The sequence below is a fragment of the Bufo bufo genome, chromosome 6 (genome assembly GCF_905171765.1).
Source record: "Bufo bufo chromosome 6, aBufBuf1.1, whole genome shotgun sequence".
Classification (NCBI taxonomy): Eukaryota; Metazoa; Chordata; class Amphibia; order Anura; family Bufonidae; genus Bufo; species Bufo bufo.
This window is the reverse complement of record NC_053394.1, coordinates 62,257,936-62,274,434: the sequence shown is the minus strand read 5'-3', so window position 1 is coordinate 62,274,434 and position 16,499 is coordinate 62,257,936. Positions and strand designations below refer to the sequence as shown.

The 16,499-nt window shown below is 46.1% G+C and overlaps 1 protein-coding gene across 2 annotated transcripts in view; it reads right to left on the bottom strand.

Moving 5' to 3' along the window:
* EXOC6 (exocyst complex component 6) overlaps positions 1-16,499 on the bottom strand; it is a 231,443-nt gene that overhangs the window by 102,779 nt on the left and 112,165 nt on the right. For both annotated transcript variants that reach the window (XM_040436335.1, XM_040436336.1), the window contains exons 16-18: positions 13,269-13,380; positions 9,861-9,995; positions 6,591-6,770 (exon numbers count right to left, since the gene is read on the bottom strand). In XM_040436335.1, the coding sequence (XP_040292269.1) occupies positions 6,591-6,770; positions 9,861-9,995; positions 13,269-13,380 (427 nt within the window). The remainder of the gene's footprint in view (positions 1-6,590; positions 6,771-9,860; positions 9,996-13,268; positions 13,381-16,499) is intronic.

The following is a 16,499-nucleotide window of genomic DNA, read 5'->3' as shown; positions in this document are numbered from 1 at the left end:
TAGAAATTCAAAAGGAATGAATTGGAGAAATGATTTGTTATATTTGTATTAATCATGTTATCGAACTATTCAGCCATTTTTATGCTTTTCAACATTTATTTTTTGTTGGCGATTTTCCGCTGTTTATTATCCCCAATTGACTCTGGATTTCCGTGTCCATTCTCATTGGTCCAACCGTCTGCTGTCCGGCTATGCTTCTATACAACGAGTAAGCGCTGAGTGTGTAAAACGCGTAGGTTTGCTGCCTGGACCTTGTCTATTTTTGTGAATTTTTGAGGTCTACTAATAAAGAATTAGAACACTTTTTAAAAAGACGGCTCTTGCAAATTTTTGGAACGCCTAGGCCAGGCTGTGGATCCTGCTGGCGCTGGTGACCTCTGCAATACATGGTTGGGCGAGCTGCTTTCCTTTTGTTGAACTTTACAAAAAGTACTTGAGTACCCCTAGGGACTTGTGAAGCCTATGAAGGACTTGAGGAAATGGCCGGGCTTTAGGCGTTCGTGTTCTCCTGGAGGTTAATTATAGATATAGGCATTAGTGTACATTTTTGTGCCTGCTTGTACAGTACCTGCAGAGATTACTGGAAACTGAACTAATGAGCTATAATCTTTAGCTCAATGTACCAGATATGATTTATACCCAGCCATATGCCGTCACTCTGGGGATTACTATTCAGAATTAGAGGTAGTCAAAGAGGATAAGTGTTAATTATCTCGAGTTTATGAAGTCGGACGATGATTGAGGCGCTTGACGGAGAACGTGTCTAACCACGGGGGAGCGAAGAAACAATGCAAAGGAAAAGCTACTATAACATTCCCAAATAACTGAAAACATTTACATACAGCACAAAAACCTGACGTTAGTATGGCTCCTCTCTGCCCCAGAATAAACTTAAACCCCTCCATACATATTAGAGTATTTAGCCAAATTTCAGCAACAATCTAAGGGCTCTTGCACACAAACGTATTTTTTGTCCTTGTCCGGCCCGTATACGGAACCATTTATTTCAATGGGGTCGCAAAAAACGGAAATGGCTCTGTGTGCCTTATGTTTTCCATATGTCCGTTCCGCCAAAGAGATAGAACATATCCCATTCTTGTCCATTTTGCGAACAAGGATAAGCATTGTTACGATGCATCTGCCAAAAAAAAAAAAAACCACTGATGCAATACGGATGTGAAATGTACGTCATCCGTATTTTATGCGGATCCGTGTTTTGCGGACTGCAAAATACATACGGTCGTGTGCATGAGCCCTAATGGACATGGGGGAATAAGAAGAGGGCATGTTTGATGAGGACAAGATGGTGAGGATATAGTAGGATCACCCAACCTCTCCTCGCAGATATGTGGGGTGGGGGGCGTTATCCTGCACTCACCATGGCTACAACATGGTCACCAAGTTGAACCGTTGTACTTGCACAGCCTTTTATGAGCCTGGTGTATTTTAGTGGGCAGTAACGATGTCTGCGATTGACTGGCAGATTGATTAATAAGTAGGTGGCACCGAATGTAAATGCACCTGATGGGTCAGTGACCAGAGGGGATGCTTTGCGGGTTCAGTTGAGAAGCCGTGACATGGATTTCTGCTCCGAGCTCATTGATAATTTGCATCGCCTACTGACCCCAACTACAAACCCATAGGATCCTGTAGGTCGTTAAGCCTCCTAGAATTTTAAGAATGCTTATTTGGTGAACCGCTATTCCAAATCCCCTGCTTGGTCGAGTATGCATGTATTCCTAATAGGGTGGGAGCAATAAGCCACTGCCAGACACCTCTGGAGGCGGCAGATCTCCATCAAGAACCAAAGGATCAGGCACGTTAAAATCCACCATGTCTAACCCTTCTTTCCCCTCCATACAAGTTCGCCTCCAAAAACTGCGGATTTGACTAGCATTCATCTAATGTGCATGTCCTTCTACCAATAGAAGTGGTATAAAAAATTTTTTTTACTAGAGACACCAAACTTTGGATGGCAAAAAAATTTTTCAATTTAAATTATGCCATCTGGACTATTATATGTAGTAACACTGAACTCCTATGAAGACCCTGCTCATATCCGGTTTTTGGCATATTCTAGCTTCTGATGTACAGGTTAAACAGAGGTGGGGGTGGACACCGAACAGTGGTATCTGTCACCCGGAGGCTCATGAACTTTCAGCTTATGGGTGACAGATGCCACTCTTAGGCATCCATCAAAGGCATCCATCACCCGTAGGCTATGATGACAACTCTTTAATGGACACCTCATCAAAAGCTCATGATCCATACAGTGCCATCCATCACCCATAGGCTACTATATTAAAACAAAGCATGCCGTACAGTATACCGTTTTTTTTTTTTGTTGTTGTCTACTGGACTCCGCGGGGTGGAGATGACTCTCCGCCTGACTAATGGGGCCTGATATGTTCGGAGTACTGCAATCACCTACCATCAGTAAAAATAATAGCGCTGCCACCCACAGTCCCCATCTAAACTTCCATTCAGTCTTCCAACTAGTGACACGTTCTAGAGATGTTTGTGGAGTTCACAGCAATGTTCTGGCTGAATGCGCCCACTCGCATATGCCACCGTGGAAAGCTGCCATGTGCACTGGCAGAGTTTAAAGAGACAGCGCTGTAATGTGTTGGGTCTTCGTTTCGAGGTCACATGTGAGTGGGTCCTGACTACGAGGACTGATGATAATTAACACTTCAGAGATGATCGGGTAACATTTTTCATGAGAACGTGTAAATGATGCAAATTTCGGAGCATTCAGTGGCTGAAAATAAGGAATATAAGGCGCTTTAGTCAATCAGGCTTCAGATACTACAGAACCGGGCGTTCAGCTGGACTTTGTGGATGGGTTAGACATTATTCCAGATGGAAGTGTATGATCTGAGCAGAGCAGTACTAGGTCGGGGAAAAATCCACACTGTTAGGCTGCGTTCACACGAGCGAGTATTCAGCGCGGGTGCAATGCGGTAGGTGAACGCATAGCACCCGCACTGAATCCCAACCCATTCATTTCAATGGGGCTGTTCAGATGAGCGGTGATTTTCACGCATCACTTGTGCGTTGCGTGAAAATCGCAGCATGCTCTATATTCTGCGTTTTTCACGCAACGCGGGCCCGATAGAAGTGAATGGGGTTGCGTGAAAATCGCAAGCATCCGCAAGCAAGTGCGGATGCGGTGCGATTTTCACGCATGGTTGCTAGGAGACAGTCTATTAAGGGAAAATAATAGCATTCTGAAAACAGAATGCTTAGTAGGTGATCAATTGAGGGTTAAAAAAAATAACGGTGATGGACCATGTGATTGGAGCATGTGATCTGACGTCACCAAAGGTCCTTTAGCCCACAGCTCATCATTAAAGAAGTAAAGAAGAGACCGGGAACTACGCGAACAAGAGGAGAAGGTGAGTTAATTTTTTTATTTATTTTTTTAACCCTCAATTGATCACCTACTAAGCATTCTGTATTCAGAATGCTATTATTTTCCCTTATAACCATGTTATAAGGGAAAATAATACAATCTACAGAACACCGATCCCAAGCCCGAACTTCTGTGAAGAAGTTCGGGTACCAAACATGCGCGATTTTTCTCACGCGAGTGCAAAACGCATTCCAATGTTTTGCACTCGCGCGGAAAAATCGCGGGTGTTCCCGCAACGCACCCGGACCTTTTCCCGCAACGCCCATGTGAAAGAGGCCTTAGGGCTCATGCACACAACTGTATGTATTTTGCGGTCCAAAAAAATACGGATGACGTCCATGTGCATTCTGCATTTTGCGGAACGGAACAGCTGTCCCCTAATAGAAGAGTCCTATCCTTGTCCATAATACGGACAATAATAGGACATGGTCTATTTTTTTGCGGAACGGACATATGGAAACGGAATGCACAAAAAAATAAAAAAATGAAAGGGACACAGAAAGAAAAAACATTTGTGCATGAGCCCTTACCCTGAGAGTCTGTCAGCAGAATACAGACTACTGCTATAAGCCAACTGGTGTCTGCTGACAGGACGCCCTGTTTTAAAATCAGGTTGTAGGAAGCTAATCTGAAAATAAAATTCCCCCCTCACCAGTTTTCTGACCCCCAAAAAAAGTTGCAAAGCCTTTGTTTGCAACTTTCTAAATTCCGTGACAAAATTTGGTCACAACTGGCGTTTGTGTCCCATCCTCACTACTTTCGGAAAAGGGGGCATGGCGAGGGTGGGGGTACAGGCCCTTTTTTCTTCATTCACGCTTTCTGGCTTGAATCAGGATAGAAATCTACAACATGCAGGAGGCTGCCGTAGATTTTAGTCAGGCACGCGGCGATCAGGAGGCACCAAATCTAGGACAAGGCCTGTTCCTCAGCATAAATTAGGCGCATCCTCCGACTGCATGGGGGGGAGTCAAGACCGGTGAAGAAAAACCCTTGATAAACGTTCGCCAATGTGTTTTCCTGTAGCGTGACCTTCCACATTAATACTCATTATTAACGTAACATTTTTACTTATTCCTGTTATTATTATTTTTACATTATATTATTTTTTATGATTATTATGGCTGGATGTCACAGATCAGGCGAGTGGTCACATATTATACATTATACAACTTCAGCTCTATGAATCCACAGTTCAGCAACCTCCAGCACCCCAGTTGTTGTTCGACTACAACTCCCAGCATGCTCTAGTCACTTCTATGGGAATGCAAAGAGCAGCTGAGCAAAAGTGCATGCTGGGAGTCGCACAACATCCCGGGCGCCTGACCCCTGCTGTACTGATGACTGATAATGTAGGATGGTGGCAAGAATTGACATTTTTTGCAAAACTCGGGGCTCTGAAAAATGAAGGGAGGAATCTGATTGGTTGCTAAGGCTTTTCCTTTTTTTTCCAGTTTAGATAAATCCCCCCCTTTTACTTCTAGGATGATAACCGGTGGTGGAATGGGAGCTTCATATGGTGTATGGAAAGACAGATTTCTGCTTCCCATTCTAGCAGACGTCTAGGAGGGGTGTTCCAGGACCGTATTGAATCCCACTTTGGAGAAGAACCTGCAGAAAGTTTTCCCATCTCAGACAATGGGGGGGATATCGCTAGGATATGCCTCCCTTCTCCGATAGGTGCGGGGCCCACGTCTATCTAGTAAACGCAGCCAGCAAAGTGAAGGAGGGTGCACCGCGCATGCGTGGCTGCCCTTCATTCCTTTCTATGGGGTCACCAAAATTAGCTGACCTTTGGGGCTGACGGAAACAGCCGAGCCAGTGAATGGAACCGGTGGCTGCGCCAGCGCCGTGCGCTCCCATTCATTTCTATGGGGAATCTGAAAATATACGAGCGTGACGCTCAGATATTTTCGGCGGTCCAATAGGAACGCTTGCTGGTGGCCGGGCCTGGCACTACCTGGCTTCGTTTTTTAGCTGCGTTTACGAGATAGGTGTGGGTCCCAATGGGGGCATATCCTAGCCATATGCCCCCAATGTTTGAGATGGAAATATTCTCAAAAATTATTAATATGCAATGAATAGGACATTTCAAATGAAATATTATTGTAATATACATGTAATAAAAATATTGTTAGGTTTTCTAGACGCATTACATTTTCCTCTCTGGTAGCGCCCCCTGCTGTTCATCCTTATGGTCCACCTTCTCCTGCATTCAGAGGTGGACAAACATGCTCAGTAGCCTCCCTCCTTCAGTGCTGGCATAGGGATCTCATAGTGAAGCAGCCCAGACACCTTTCTTTCCTTCATGCCCACTTCTAAACTCATAGAAATATAGAATTATATCTCTCTCTAAACACTGGAAAAGGAAATGACGGGGGCATGACATATCATGTGAATCTATAGTGCTATATGTGAGGGGCTATTATATACATAGGGGAGAAAGGGGTTAACAAGAGCCAACTGCAGTGCATCCTGGAAGATGCAGGTGCTTGATGAGCTGCTGCCCACCCACAGAAAGGGAAGAAAGTCATCCAGATAAGGGCTCATTCAGACGGCTGTATGCTGTCCGCAAAAAAAAATGCAGACACGTTTTTTTTTTGCGGACAGTTCAGCATGTCTGCAAAAAAAAACAAAAAACGGATAGCATTCTGCATTTTTGTGGACCTATAAACTTCAATGGGGCCACGTTCTGATTTTCACTGACAAGTATAGAACATGTTTTATTTGTTTTGCGGAGCCATAGAACAGAAGAAAAGGGCCCCATAGTGAATGGTTCTGCATCTAATACGCAAAAAAACAAATCTGCATTTTTACGGACAGCATACGGCCGTCTGAATGAGCCCTAAGGGAGTAGAAAAAATTGCGGGATAACCCCTTTAAAAATATTTGACCAATTATTTATTCAAAAAAGCTCATTGCCATCTGACGGTATGATCAGTCCCAAGTTCCCCAGCAGTACTGTAAGTGGCTGCTTACGCCATAGATCGGTTCTGCTGTTCTCCATAGACATTATTAATGGATCCCATCTAATGCCTACTGGCGGGTGCTCGGCCGTTATCTACCGATGCTATAAGACAGCAGGGAGCGCAGTGAGGTTCACCATCCCTATTGGTATCACCACATAATAAGGCGTAAGGTGTTCTCCAAAAATATGTAATAACTTCTATAAACTTACCGGCAAGTTAGTGAAAACTTGAAAAGTGCTCCGTAAAAAATTAATCAGATCCATCAGGTACCCGCTGGCTCTCCCATCCGGCTCGGACATCGTCCAGTCGTAGTCCGCCAGCTGGACAAATTCATCGATTTTTTGGTTGAGTTTGGTGTAGATTTCCTCCTCGGCCGCATGCCTGGCATCCTGAATGGTACAGCGCACGGGTTAGACTCTTGTCCATTACAATAAGTCAGGCCGGATATTCTGCTCTACTCCAGAGCTCCCCCGAGATGACAGATAGAAATGTGCTTTCACATTCAGATCTACCATCTTGTATCTCATTAGTGATGCTTCGAGGATAATTCATCAAAGTGTCACGGCGGCAGCAGTAACTCACTGCTCTATCCTTTACTGGGGAGCAAGCGCCCAAATTAGCGAGCGGGTTATAGATCATTCTTAAAAGCTTGTTAATCAGCAAAGAAATGTCCTGGGGAAGAAGCTGGTGATGGCGTCGAGAATTCATTCTCTGCATGCAGGTCATAGGAGTCTCACGTGGCACCATAATGGCACAGGACGAGAAGGGACTGAAGCGTTTATTAAAGGGGTTGTCCAGTGAAAAATATTCTACAATTTTCAAACCAGCCCCTGGATCTGAATACTTTTGTAATTGCATGTAATTAAAAATTTAGTATAGCCATTGAGTTATTCACTAAAATCTATCTGTACAGCGCCACCTGCTGTTTGATCGTTTTCAAATTTCTCTGTCCTGCTCACGGACATGCTCAGTCTCATCCTTCAACTGCCACCAGCTGCAGCAGAAAGGACACGCCAACTGAGCTGCCAGCTTGAAATACATCAGGCAGAGCAATTGGAGCAATGACTGGGGAGATCCCTGGATCCATGTGAGGTACAGGGCTGGTCCTAGCTTTGCTAGAAAGAGATGGTCATGTACTGTATGATATCGTATTTTCATTTTTTACATTAATCATGGGATATTTAAAAACTTTAAATTTTTAAAGTTTTTAAATATCCCATGATTAATGTAAAAAATGAAAATACGATATCATACACTACATGACCATCTAGGTTTCAACAGGGAAAAACATTTTATCATACGCTTACCTTCCTGAGCAGTCAGTGTTCCCCACCGCTTCCTGCAATCACGTGGCCGATCACTGGCTGCTAGTCATCGACAGTGACCAGCGACTGCTGTGTTCAGGGGCAGACTGGCCATACACCTTATAGGGAAATATCCCGGTGGGCCGAAGCCCAGGGGGCCGCCTGAGCCCTCCTCACGGCCGGCCAGTGGAAGTTTTTGGAAGTTTATGTACTTTGCTAGCCCTGCCTTTCATCAATTTGGACCCGACTACAAAAACGGGGCTACTTTTAGTATTTTCTTCCAGGACCACTTTAAGTTCCCAGTTCGCCCCTGGCTGCGTTAAAGTGGAGCTGCCATGACGGCAGGAACCTGCAGGCTGAACCAGTGACTGGGGGCCGTGGTGGATTAGGATGATTTCAAACGGTTGTAGGGCTCATTAAAGCATATTTTCAGGGGGGCTAGAGAAAACTATGCCTCCTAACGTGATTGGAGAGCGCAGGTGATTTTTACTACATGGGTGGCCCGCTCTAGCACCTCTGATTTGACCCAATGCCTCCACTTATTCCATCAGGCTGTAGGTCTGCGGTTGGGGGAGGAAAGGTAAATTAGTCATTTTGAAATCCTTCAGCGAGGAGGTTAGTGCAGCCCGGCTCACTGTGACTGACAGGTACTCCGACGGGAGTCGCCCAGCAGACGTGCCAAGACCTGGTGCCGCATTGTGAAGCAGTATACGGTTGGCTGAGTACAAACTCCATGCATCCCCGGTACAGCTCCGGCACATTGTATTTTGTATACAAACAGAAGTATTTACTGCAGCCGCCATCTCCTCCTGACACCCGATAATGCACAGGAAACAAAACAAAGCTTAAAGTGCTCCGTCACGCCATTATTCATCCACTCTGCCCCGGACTGCAGCAAATAAGAGAGATTTGTGCTGATCTGGCAGCAGTTCTTTAATTAGGATAAAGGCCAGTCTGCACTAACCAGTTATTACAAGTGCAATGGATTCCACTGCAAAAGACCAATACCAATGCTATTCGTGGCTGGTGGGAACTGATCGCCCATATGTTAAAATGATCAAAGGGGTTAGCCCACAAACCTCAGCCACGTCATAGATGACAAATATACGATTGCTGGGGGTCTGACCACTGGCATCCCTACCAGTCACGAAAACGAGAGTACCTGAGTCCCCTGTGTGAACGGAGCAGTAATGCGCATGCTTGACCACCGCTCCATTTCCTACTATGGGACTGACGAGTACAACATCAGCCATGTACAGGAGTACCATAAAAGTCAATGGAGCGGTGGTCACGCATGCGCACTACCACTTCAACAGGACTGCCTAGTACAGCTCTCTAGGAGTCCCACAGCAGTGTATGGAGCAGTGGTCGCACATGCGCATTACCGCTCCATTCACTCCCAAGGGACTGCCAAGTACAGCGCTCGGTGCCCCATGCCAGTAAATGGAGCAGTGGTCGAGCATGAGCACTACTGCTCCATTCACTTCTAAGGGTCTGCTAAGTACAGTGCTCAGCCATATACAATCCCACTGCTCCATCCACGTGGAGGACTCAATGATCAATGAGGGTCTGAGCTGTCAGACCCCCAGAGATCCTATATTTATCACCTATCCTGTGGATTGTCTGTGGGCCAACCCCTTTAATGAATTTAAATCAATAGATATCCACGTAATACATGGTCAGGCTTAGTGCCCCCCCCCGGCAGAGAGCCAAGGTTTGGCACGCTCTTTTCACATGGGCAGACATTGCCCCAAAGGTTAATCTAGTTGTTAAAAGTTATTCCCCTATCGTACCGCTGGGACCCCCACGATCACAAGAACGTGTACCCTGTACCACTCGGAGCCCCTCAAAGCAAACTCGGGGCATGCAAACTGCCGCTCCATTCATCTCTATGGGAGTTCTGGAAATAGCCGAGCGCTGGATTTGAATTTCCGTAGAGATGAATGGAGCGGCGTTGCACATGCTCGACCCGACACTCGGATCCATTTCGGGGACCTCCGATAGGGATGGGGTCCCCATTCTCATGATCGGCGTGGGTCCCAGCAGTAGGACCCCCACTGATCTAATAGTTATTCCCTATCCTCTTTGCCAGAGATTACAGGTAAGATATGAAAAGACTGTGTGAAATGAAAATGTCGGGAGGGTCACAAGGCGGTGTATTACGATAAAGCTTACCTTGAAGGTGGACAGGCCATAAAGCCGGGTGGTGTGCACAGTCTCGGGAGACACATTTGTAATATTGGTAATAAAATCCTCCAGGTATTTACAGGCTTGCTCCAGGTGTGTGGTGTTTATGATGATCTGCACAAGCTACAAAGCAGAGAGGTAACAGGTTTGTGGCACACCGCCCCGTGTAAGGTACTGAAATACATGGCAATTACTGTATTACAGGAAACTAAGCAGCTACATATAGCTGGGGGCAATGCTTGGAGACGTCCATAGCTTCCGTAACTGGAGGAGAAACGGCAAGAACTTCAACAGGTGGAATAGAAGATTAAGGGCCTGTTCAGACAAGTGTTTTGGCAGAATTTGTTCGTGACCCACATTAAACAGGATGCAACCGTCCGGGAGATACTGGGAAGACTGGAGTCAGAGAGACGGGTTAGAGGCTTTCACTGGTGGAGGTCTGCGAGCTGAGACCCCCAGTGATCCAAGAATTAAAGGGGGCCCGTCACCAGGAAACTCACTGTTACACCAGGGCCGGCTCAGCTGAATGCAATGACACCTTTCACTTAGGCTACTTTCACATTAGCGTTTTCCATTCCGTTATTGAGTTCCGTCATAGGATCTATAGCGGAAGAAAACTCTTCAGTTTTGTCCCCATTCATTGTCAATGGGGACAAAACTGAACTGAACGAAACGGAGTGCACCAGAATGCGTTCCGTTCCGTTTGGTTGCGCTCCCATCGTGGACAGAATAACGCTTCAAGCAGTGTTTTTGTGGCGCGGAGCAAGACGGATCAATGTAAGTCAATGGGGACGGATCCGTTTTCTCTGACACACAATAGAAAACGGATCCGTCCCCAAATTGACTTTCAATGGTGTTCGAGACGGATCCGTCACGGCTATAGAAGACATAATACAACCGGATCCGTTCATGACGGATGCGCGCGGTTGTATTATTGTAACAGAAGCTTTTTTGCAGATCCATGACGGATCCGCAAAAAACACTAGCGTGAAAGTAGCCTTAAGCGATCCGCTGCTTTATTCTGAAGAAAAAAAGTACTTTTAATTCATATGCAAATAAGCAATGCAAAGTGCACTGAGAACCGAGCCCAAGCTCCTCCGTGCACCCTTGCTGCTCCTGCTTCTTCTGCCAGCTCATCCCTTGGTTGATGGGGCCAGGAGAGATGACTACGCTGTACCTGGCCATGTCCGTCAAAGAGGAATTAGGAGGAGCTCGGGTGCACAGTGTGGCTTGGGACCGCCCTCAGTGCACTTCACTGCACATATGGAAACAGAACGAGCAACGGATCGCTACGTGAAAGGTATCATTACATTCAGCGGAGTTACTCCTACAAGTGAATCGCCTGCTGACAGACTCCCATTAAAGTCTCTGGAGACTGCGTCAACATGAGCTCGGAAACCTTAGAACATGTGGAGGCCTGTAAGCTAAAAGCTGAAGGCTCACAAGAAGACCAGTACCTACCCCTTCAATCTAAGGGGTAGGTACTGGTCTTCTTGTGAGCCTTGTGCCCCTTCAGCTCAAGATAATACTCGCCCCGTTTCCTTACAGAAATGTTAATGTACAGAAATCTCCCTGTGCAATAGACTAAAATTGCTCATTTTGCACCATATTACTGAACTGGGCCACAAAATGGGGTCAGAGCTGAATACTCATCCTCGCAGAATACGTTACCGTAGCCATATAGTGAGCCTGGTGATGTCACAGGCACTAATGGGTGGTCTTTACTGCTGCCCTAGCCTAGAGCATCGCTAAAGCCCACCCATCAAAGCCGGTGACGTCCCCGGGATCACTGCTAGGCAAAAGCCTCCACCTAGCAGCGTCCAAACGTAAACAAACAGCTCTTGCGTCGTAGCATCATGGTGAATGAGTGCAGATCGGGTTGTGTCTGGGTTCAAACCCTTAGGCTCCATTCACACGTCCGCATCTGCATTTTCCGGAACGGAATTGCGGACCCATTCATTTCTATGGGGCCGCACTATGTGCTGCCCGGATGCGGAATTGCAGATCCGCACTTCCGGGTCCGCAATTCCGTTCCCGAAAAAAATAGAACATGTCCTATTCTATTATTTTCTATTAAGTGCCGGCTATGTGTGGTCCGCAAAATGCGGAACGCACATTGCCGGTGTCTGTGTTTTGCGGATCCGCGAAACACTTACGGATGTGTGAATGGGCCCATAAAAGGGAACCTGAATTGTCCGATCTGCAGAGCAGGAGGAGCTGATCAGACTGATCGCTTTGTTGGAAAAGATTCAGTATAAGGCTACATGCACACGAATGTTGTTTGTTTCCGTGTCTGTTCCGTTTTGGGTTTTTTTGAGGATAGGATGCGGACCCATTCATTTCAATGTGCGCTGTCCGCATCAGTATGTCCATTCCGCAGCCCTGCTAAAAAAAGTAGAACATGTTCTATTCTTGTCCATTTTAGGCATTGTTACAATGGATCCGCAAAAAAAAAAAAACGGATGGCATACAGATGTCATCCGTTTTTTTTTTTTGCGGATCAATTGTAACAATGCCTAAAACGGACAAGAATAGGACATGTTATATTTTTTTTGTGGGGCTACCGAATGGACATACTTTTTGTGGACCCATTGAAATGAATGGGTCCGCATCCTATCACATCATATCCTAAAAAAAAACGGAACGGACACAGAAACAAACAACGTTCGTGTGCATGTAGCCTAACTTGTATTTCATACATTGTCATCCCTGCTCTTACGCTTAGGAGTCCAGTAGGCGGTCCTATGCGGTGACTGACAGCTACCTCTGTATGTACAGTCATGTAGGGAAGGCTGTCAATCACAGATAGGACCGCCCACTGGACTCCTAAGCACAGAACAAGCAGAGATTTAAATAAATAATAAATGACAAGTTTTACAGAATCTTTCCCCATAAAACTATATATCAATCCGCTCAGCTTCTCCTCCAGATCGGACTACATACACGACATGCCAGGCTCCCTTGAAAGGAATAGTTGAACATGTTAGAAATGGAAAGACTGGGGGCGCCGGAGCGCGGCCTGCTGCTCGTTAAAGGGCTATTCCGGTTACATAAAGTTATCCGCTATCGCTTAGCGCTTGTCTGTCTCCGGAACTCCTATAGAAATGAATGGAGCGGCAACGCCCGTGCTCAGGGAGCTGCAGGGGGGTACGGGGCTCCCATTCTCGGGATCGGTGGGGGGTCCTACTGCTGTGGATAGGGGATAGCGGTATATAACCAGAATACCCCTTTAAAGGTGACAGAGCATATTAGGTAACCCCCTTTAAAAATTGAGATTATTAAGAGGAATTTACAAAGTGGGTAAATAATTTCAATATCCGGCCAGAAGAAGAACACATCAGGGAAGTCTTTTTTTTACGTTTATTCCCAATTCCTGCCGTTCGCGCTCATACTTACTTCGGTCAGACCTATATGAGGCTTCTTGATGAGGTTTTGCAAACCGCTGCTTAAGGTTCTGGTGAGAAGTGAGTTGGTAGATTTCCGGAGCAGATCATCAATCTCTGTGGAGCTGAAATCAAATCACAAAATAAACTTCTTTAAAAAAAAAAAAAAAAAAGCAGAACTGTGGTAGACAAGCCGTAAATGTGAACTGAGGTGCGAGCGTCGCGTCCGTCTCCACAACATGCCCTCTGTCTGTCTGGACAGTCGCAGATTTCCTTCCAGCTCAGGCGCCACGGAGAACGAACCTTTGACACTTACACTCGGAGCGAGTCTCAGAGGGGAATTATTACAAGGACGGAATATGCAAAAATCCCAGAACGGGAATGAAAGTGCTGCTTTGTGTAATGACCCGTCTGCGAATCTCTCACCGGCGCAAGGAAACAACATTGGCTATTTACTGGAGTCGAAAAAGTAAGAAAGGCGTACGCAATCTCCATACAATGTGTCAGCCATCTTTGCTGGCAGTCAGAAGGAGTTCATAGGATGTCCTTACTGCAAGAAATCGGTGCACTATATGGACGTCGCCGATGGGAAATCTGGATCAACCCAGTGAAATAAAGAGTTTTATGTGCAGGGCCACTCATAAGACGAGCCGGCCCCGCTCCTGACACGTCTGTTTTAGAAACTACTTGCATTCCCCATGTAATAGCAATTCTGAAGACTCCATGTTGTGCTAAATTGCTTGCTAGGAGTTGGCCATGAGGGTTCAGATGGGCGTTACCAGTGGGGGGGTGTCCCTGCATAGTCTGACAGTGGCAGCACTAATAGGACAATGTCAGACTGTGCAGGGACACATCCCCAGCCGGTAATACCCATCTCGACCTTCATTGCTAACTTCTAGCGGGAATAATAGAGGAACGGCACAACATAGACTCATAAGAATAGATGACGCAGAACTGTTATTACATGAGGGATGCAAGTAGTTACTAAAGCGGACATGTCAGGAGAGGGGACGGGTCCTCTTCAAATAGCAACTCCCTAACAAATTGTTATCATTGTAAGGGTCCATTCACACGTCGGTATGAATGGGTCCACATCCGTTCTGCAATTTTGGGGAACAAGTGCGGCCCCATTCACTTCAACGGGGCCGCAAAAGTACACGGTGTGATGTCTGCATCCGCAGTTCTGTTCCGTGGCCACGCGAAAAAAATTGTGCATGTCCTATTCTTGTCCGCGGCCACGGACAAAAATAGGCATTTCTATCACATGGCCGGTGTCCGTGTTTTGCGGACGTGTGAACGAACCCTAAATCTGCGTTTAATGGGAGTTTACGGCAGCTCGTACTGTATGAATGGGAAGTAGGGTGCAGCCTTAAGGCTGGGTTCACACGAGCGGATGCCGTGCGTGACATCCGCTCCGTGAATGAGAGCCAAGACCCGATGCAGACTGCAGAGGCACGGAGCATTATCAGTCATGTTAATGCTCCGTGCCTCTGCAGTCTGCATCGGGTCTTGGCTCTCATTCACGGAGCGGATGTCACGCACGGCATCCGCTCGTGTGAACCCAGCCTAAGTGACTCGGAAGTCACAGCAAGAGGGAATTTCCCAACTATCTTTCTATATGTTCTGAACATCCTTAAGTAATAAGGGATAACTCTGCTATTAACACTACATACGGGAATTCATATTTATGCAACTATATACAGTTATATCATTTCAGAAATTCACCAAAAGTGTCAAAAATGGATATTATCCTTGCACGGCAAATTTTCCATTTAGGCAGGAGTATGGTGGTCCTATGAGACACCAGACATTGATGCAGTTGCTTTTGCCTAATTTTCCCTGCCGCCCATATAGAACCACGGTGGCTCAGTGGTTAGCACTGGTGCCCTGCAGCGCTGGGGTCCTGGGTTTGAATCTGACCAAGGACAACATCTGCATGGAGTTTGTATGTTCTTCCCGTGTCGTGTGGGTTTCCTCCGTGTTCTCCGGTTTCCCCCCGCACTCCAAAGACAGACTGATAGGGAACTTAGATTGTGAGCCCCATTGGGGACAGTGTGATGCCAATGTCTGTAAAGCGCTGCGGAATACAGTAGCGCTATATAAGTGCGTAAATAACAAATATATAACTGTAAACTACTCAAGATCAGTTCTTAAAATGGATACAAAAAAAAAAAAAAGCGCTAAATTGTCGGGAAGTCTCTCTTTCTACACACAGTCTAAAATCGGATTTGCTTTTGCAGCTGCTGCTTGGCATTGAGATGCCAATGTTATGTTTGATTGATAAACCAGTATCTTCACCCCCTTCTCCTACTTACTGCTATTCTGTTAAATGAATACATTCATTGACGTCTCTAGGCTGCCCATTAGATAGGAAATTTCTGCAATATTTCACAAAGAAGCCAAGTTTTGAATATTCTACATAGATCTGCAAAAATGAACGCTTTGCCTTCAACTCCATTAATTAAAACACTGCCAGAATTGGCAAAAACCACATCACTTTTAGTGGTGCAGACAAGGATGAAACAATCTGCCCCTGAAAGGCTGCAGGTAAGTGCTGCCATCAAGTGTACAGACGCAGTACTGCAGCGGGGGGCTTGTTAAGGGGTTGTGGGCAGCAGTAGAAAAAAGCGGCATTATATAGATTTGATGTGGCTTTTGGAGAGATGAACACTAGGGGTTCTTTGGGACCATAATCCATTTTTTTCCAGCCCAAGCTAGCCTAAATTAATGCATTTTTTACCCCACAAATACATATTTTTTGCTGTCTGTTCTCTCCTTCTCATGCTACTGGGATCACGGTTGCAGGCCCGGATGTTTTTGCCAGTTTCTAACTCGCTGTACAATCCAAGCTCAGAACGCCTAGTGCCGGTAACTTCTCTGCTCTTAGGCCTCATGCACACGACCATGCCGCAAAAAATGGAAGCCTCCCGTGTGCCTTCCGCAATTTGCGGAACGGAACTGGCGGCCCATTGTAGAAATGCCTATTCTTGTCCGCAAAACGGACAAGAATAGGACATGTTATATTTTCTTTTTTGCGGGGCCACGGAATGGAGCAACGGATGCGGATGGAGCAACGGAGTGCTATCGGTATCTTTTGCGACCCCATTGAAGTGAATGGGTCTGCACCCGAGTCGCAAAAACTGCGGCTCGGATGCTGACCAGAACGACAGTCGTGTGCATGAGGCCTAAGCTTCCAGCTTGCAATGTACATAACATCAGTGATGATGCCCGTATATTACTAGGA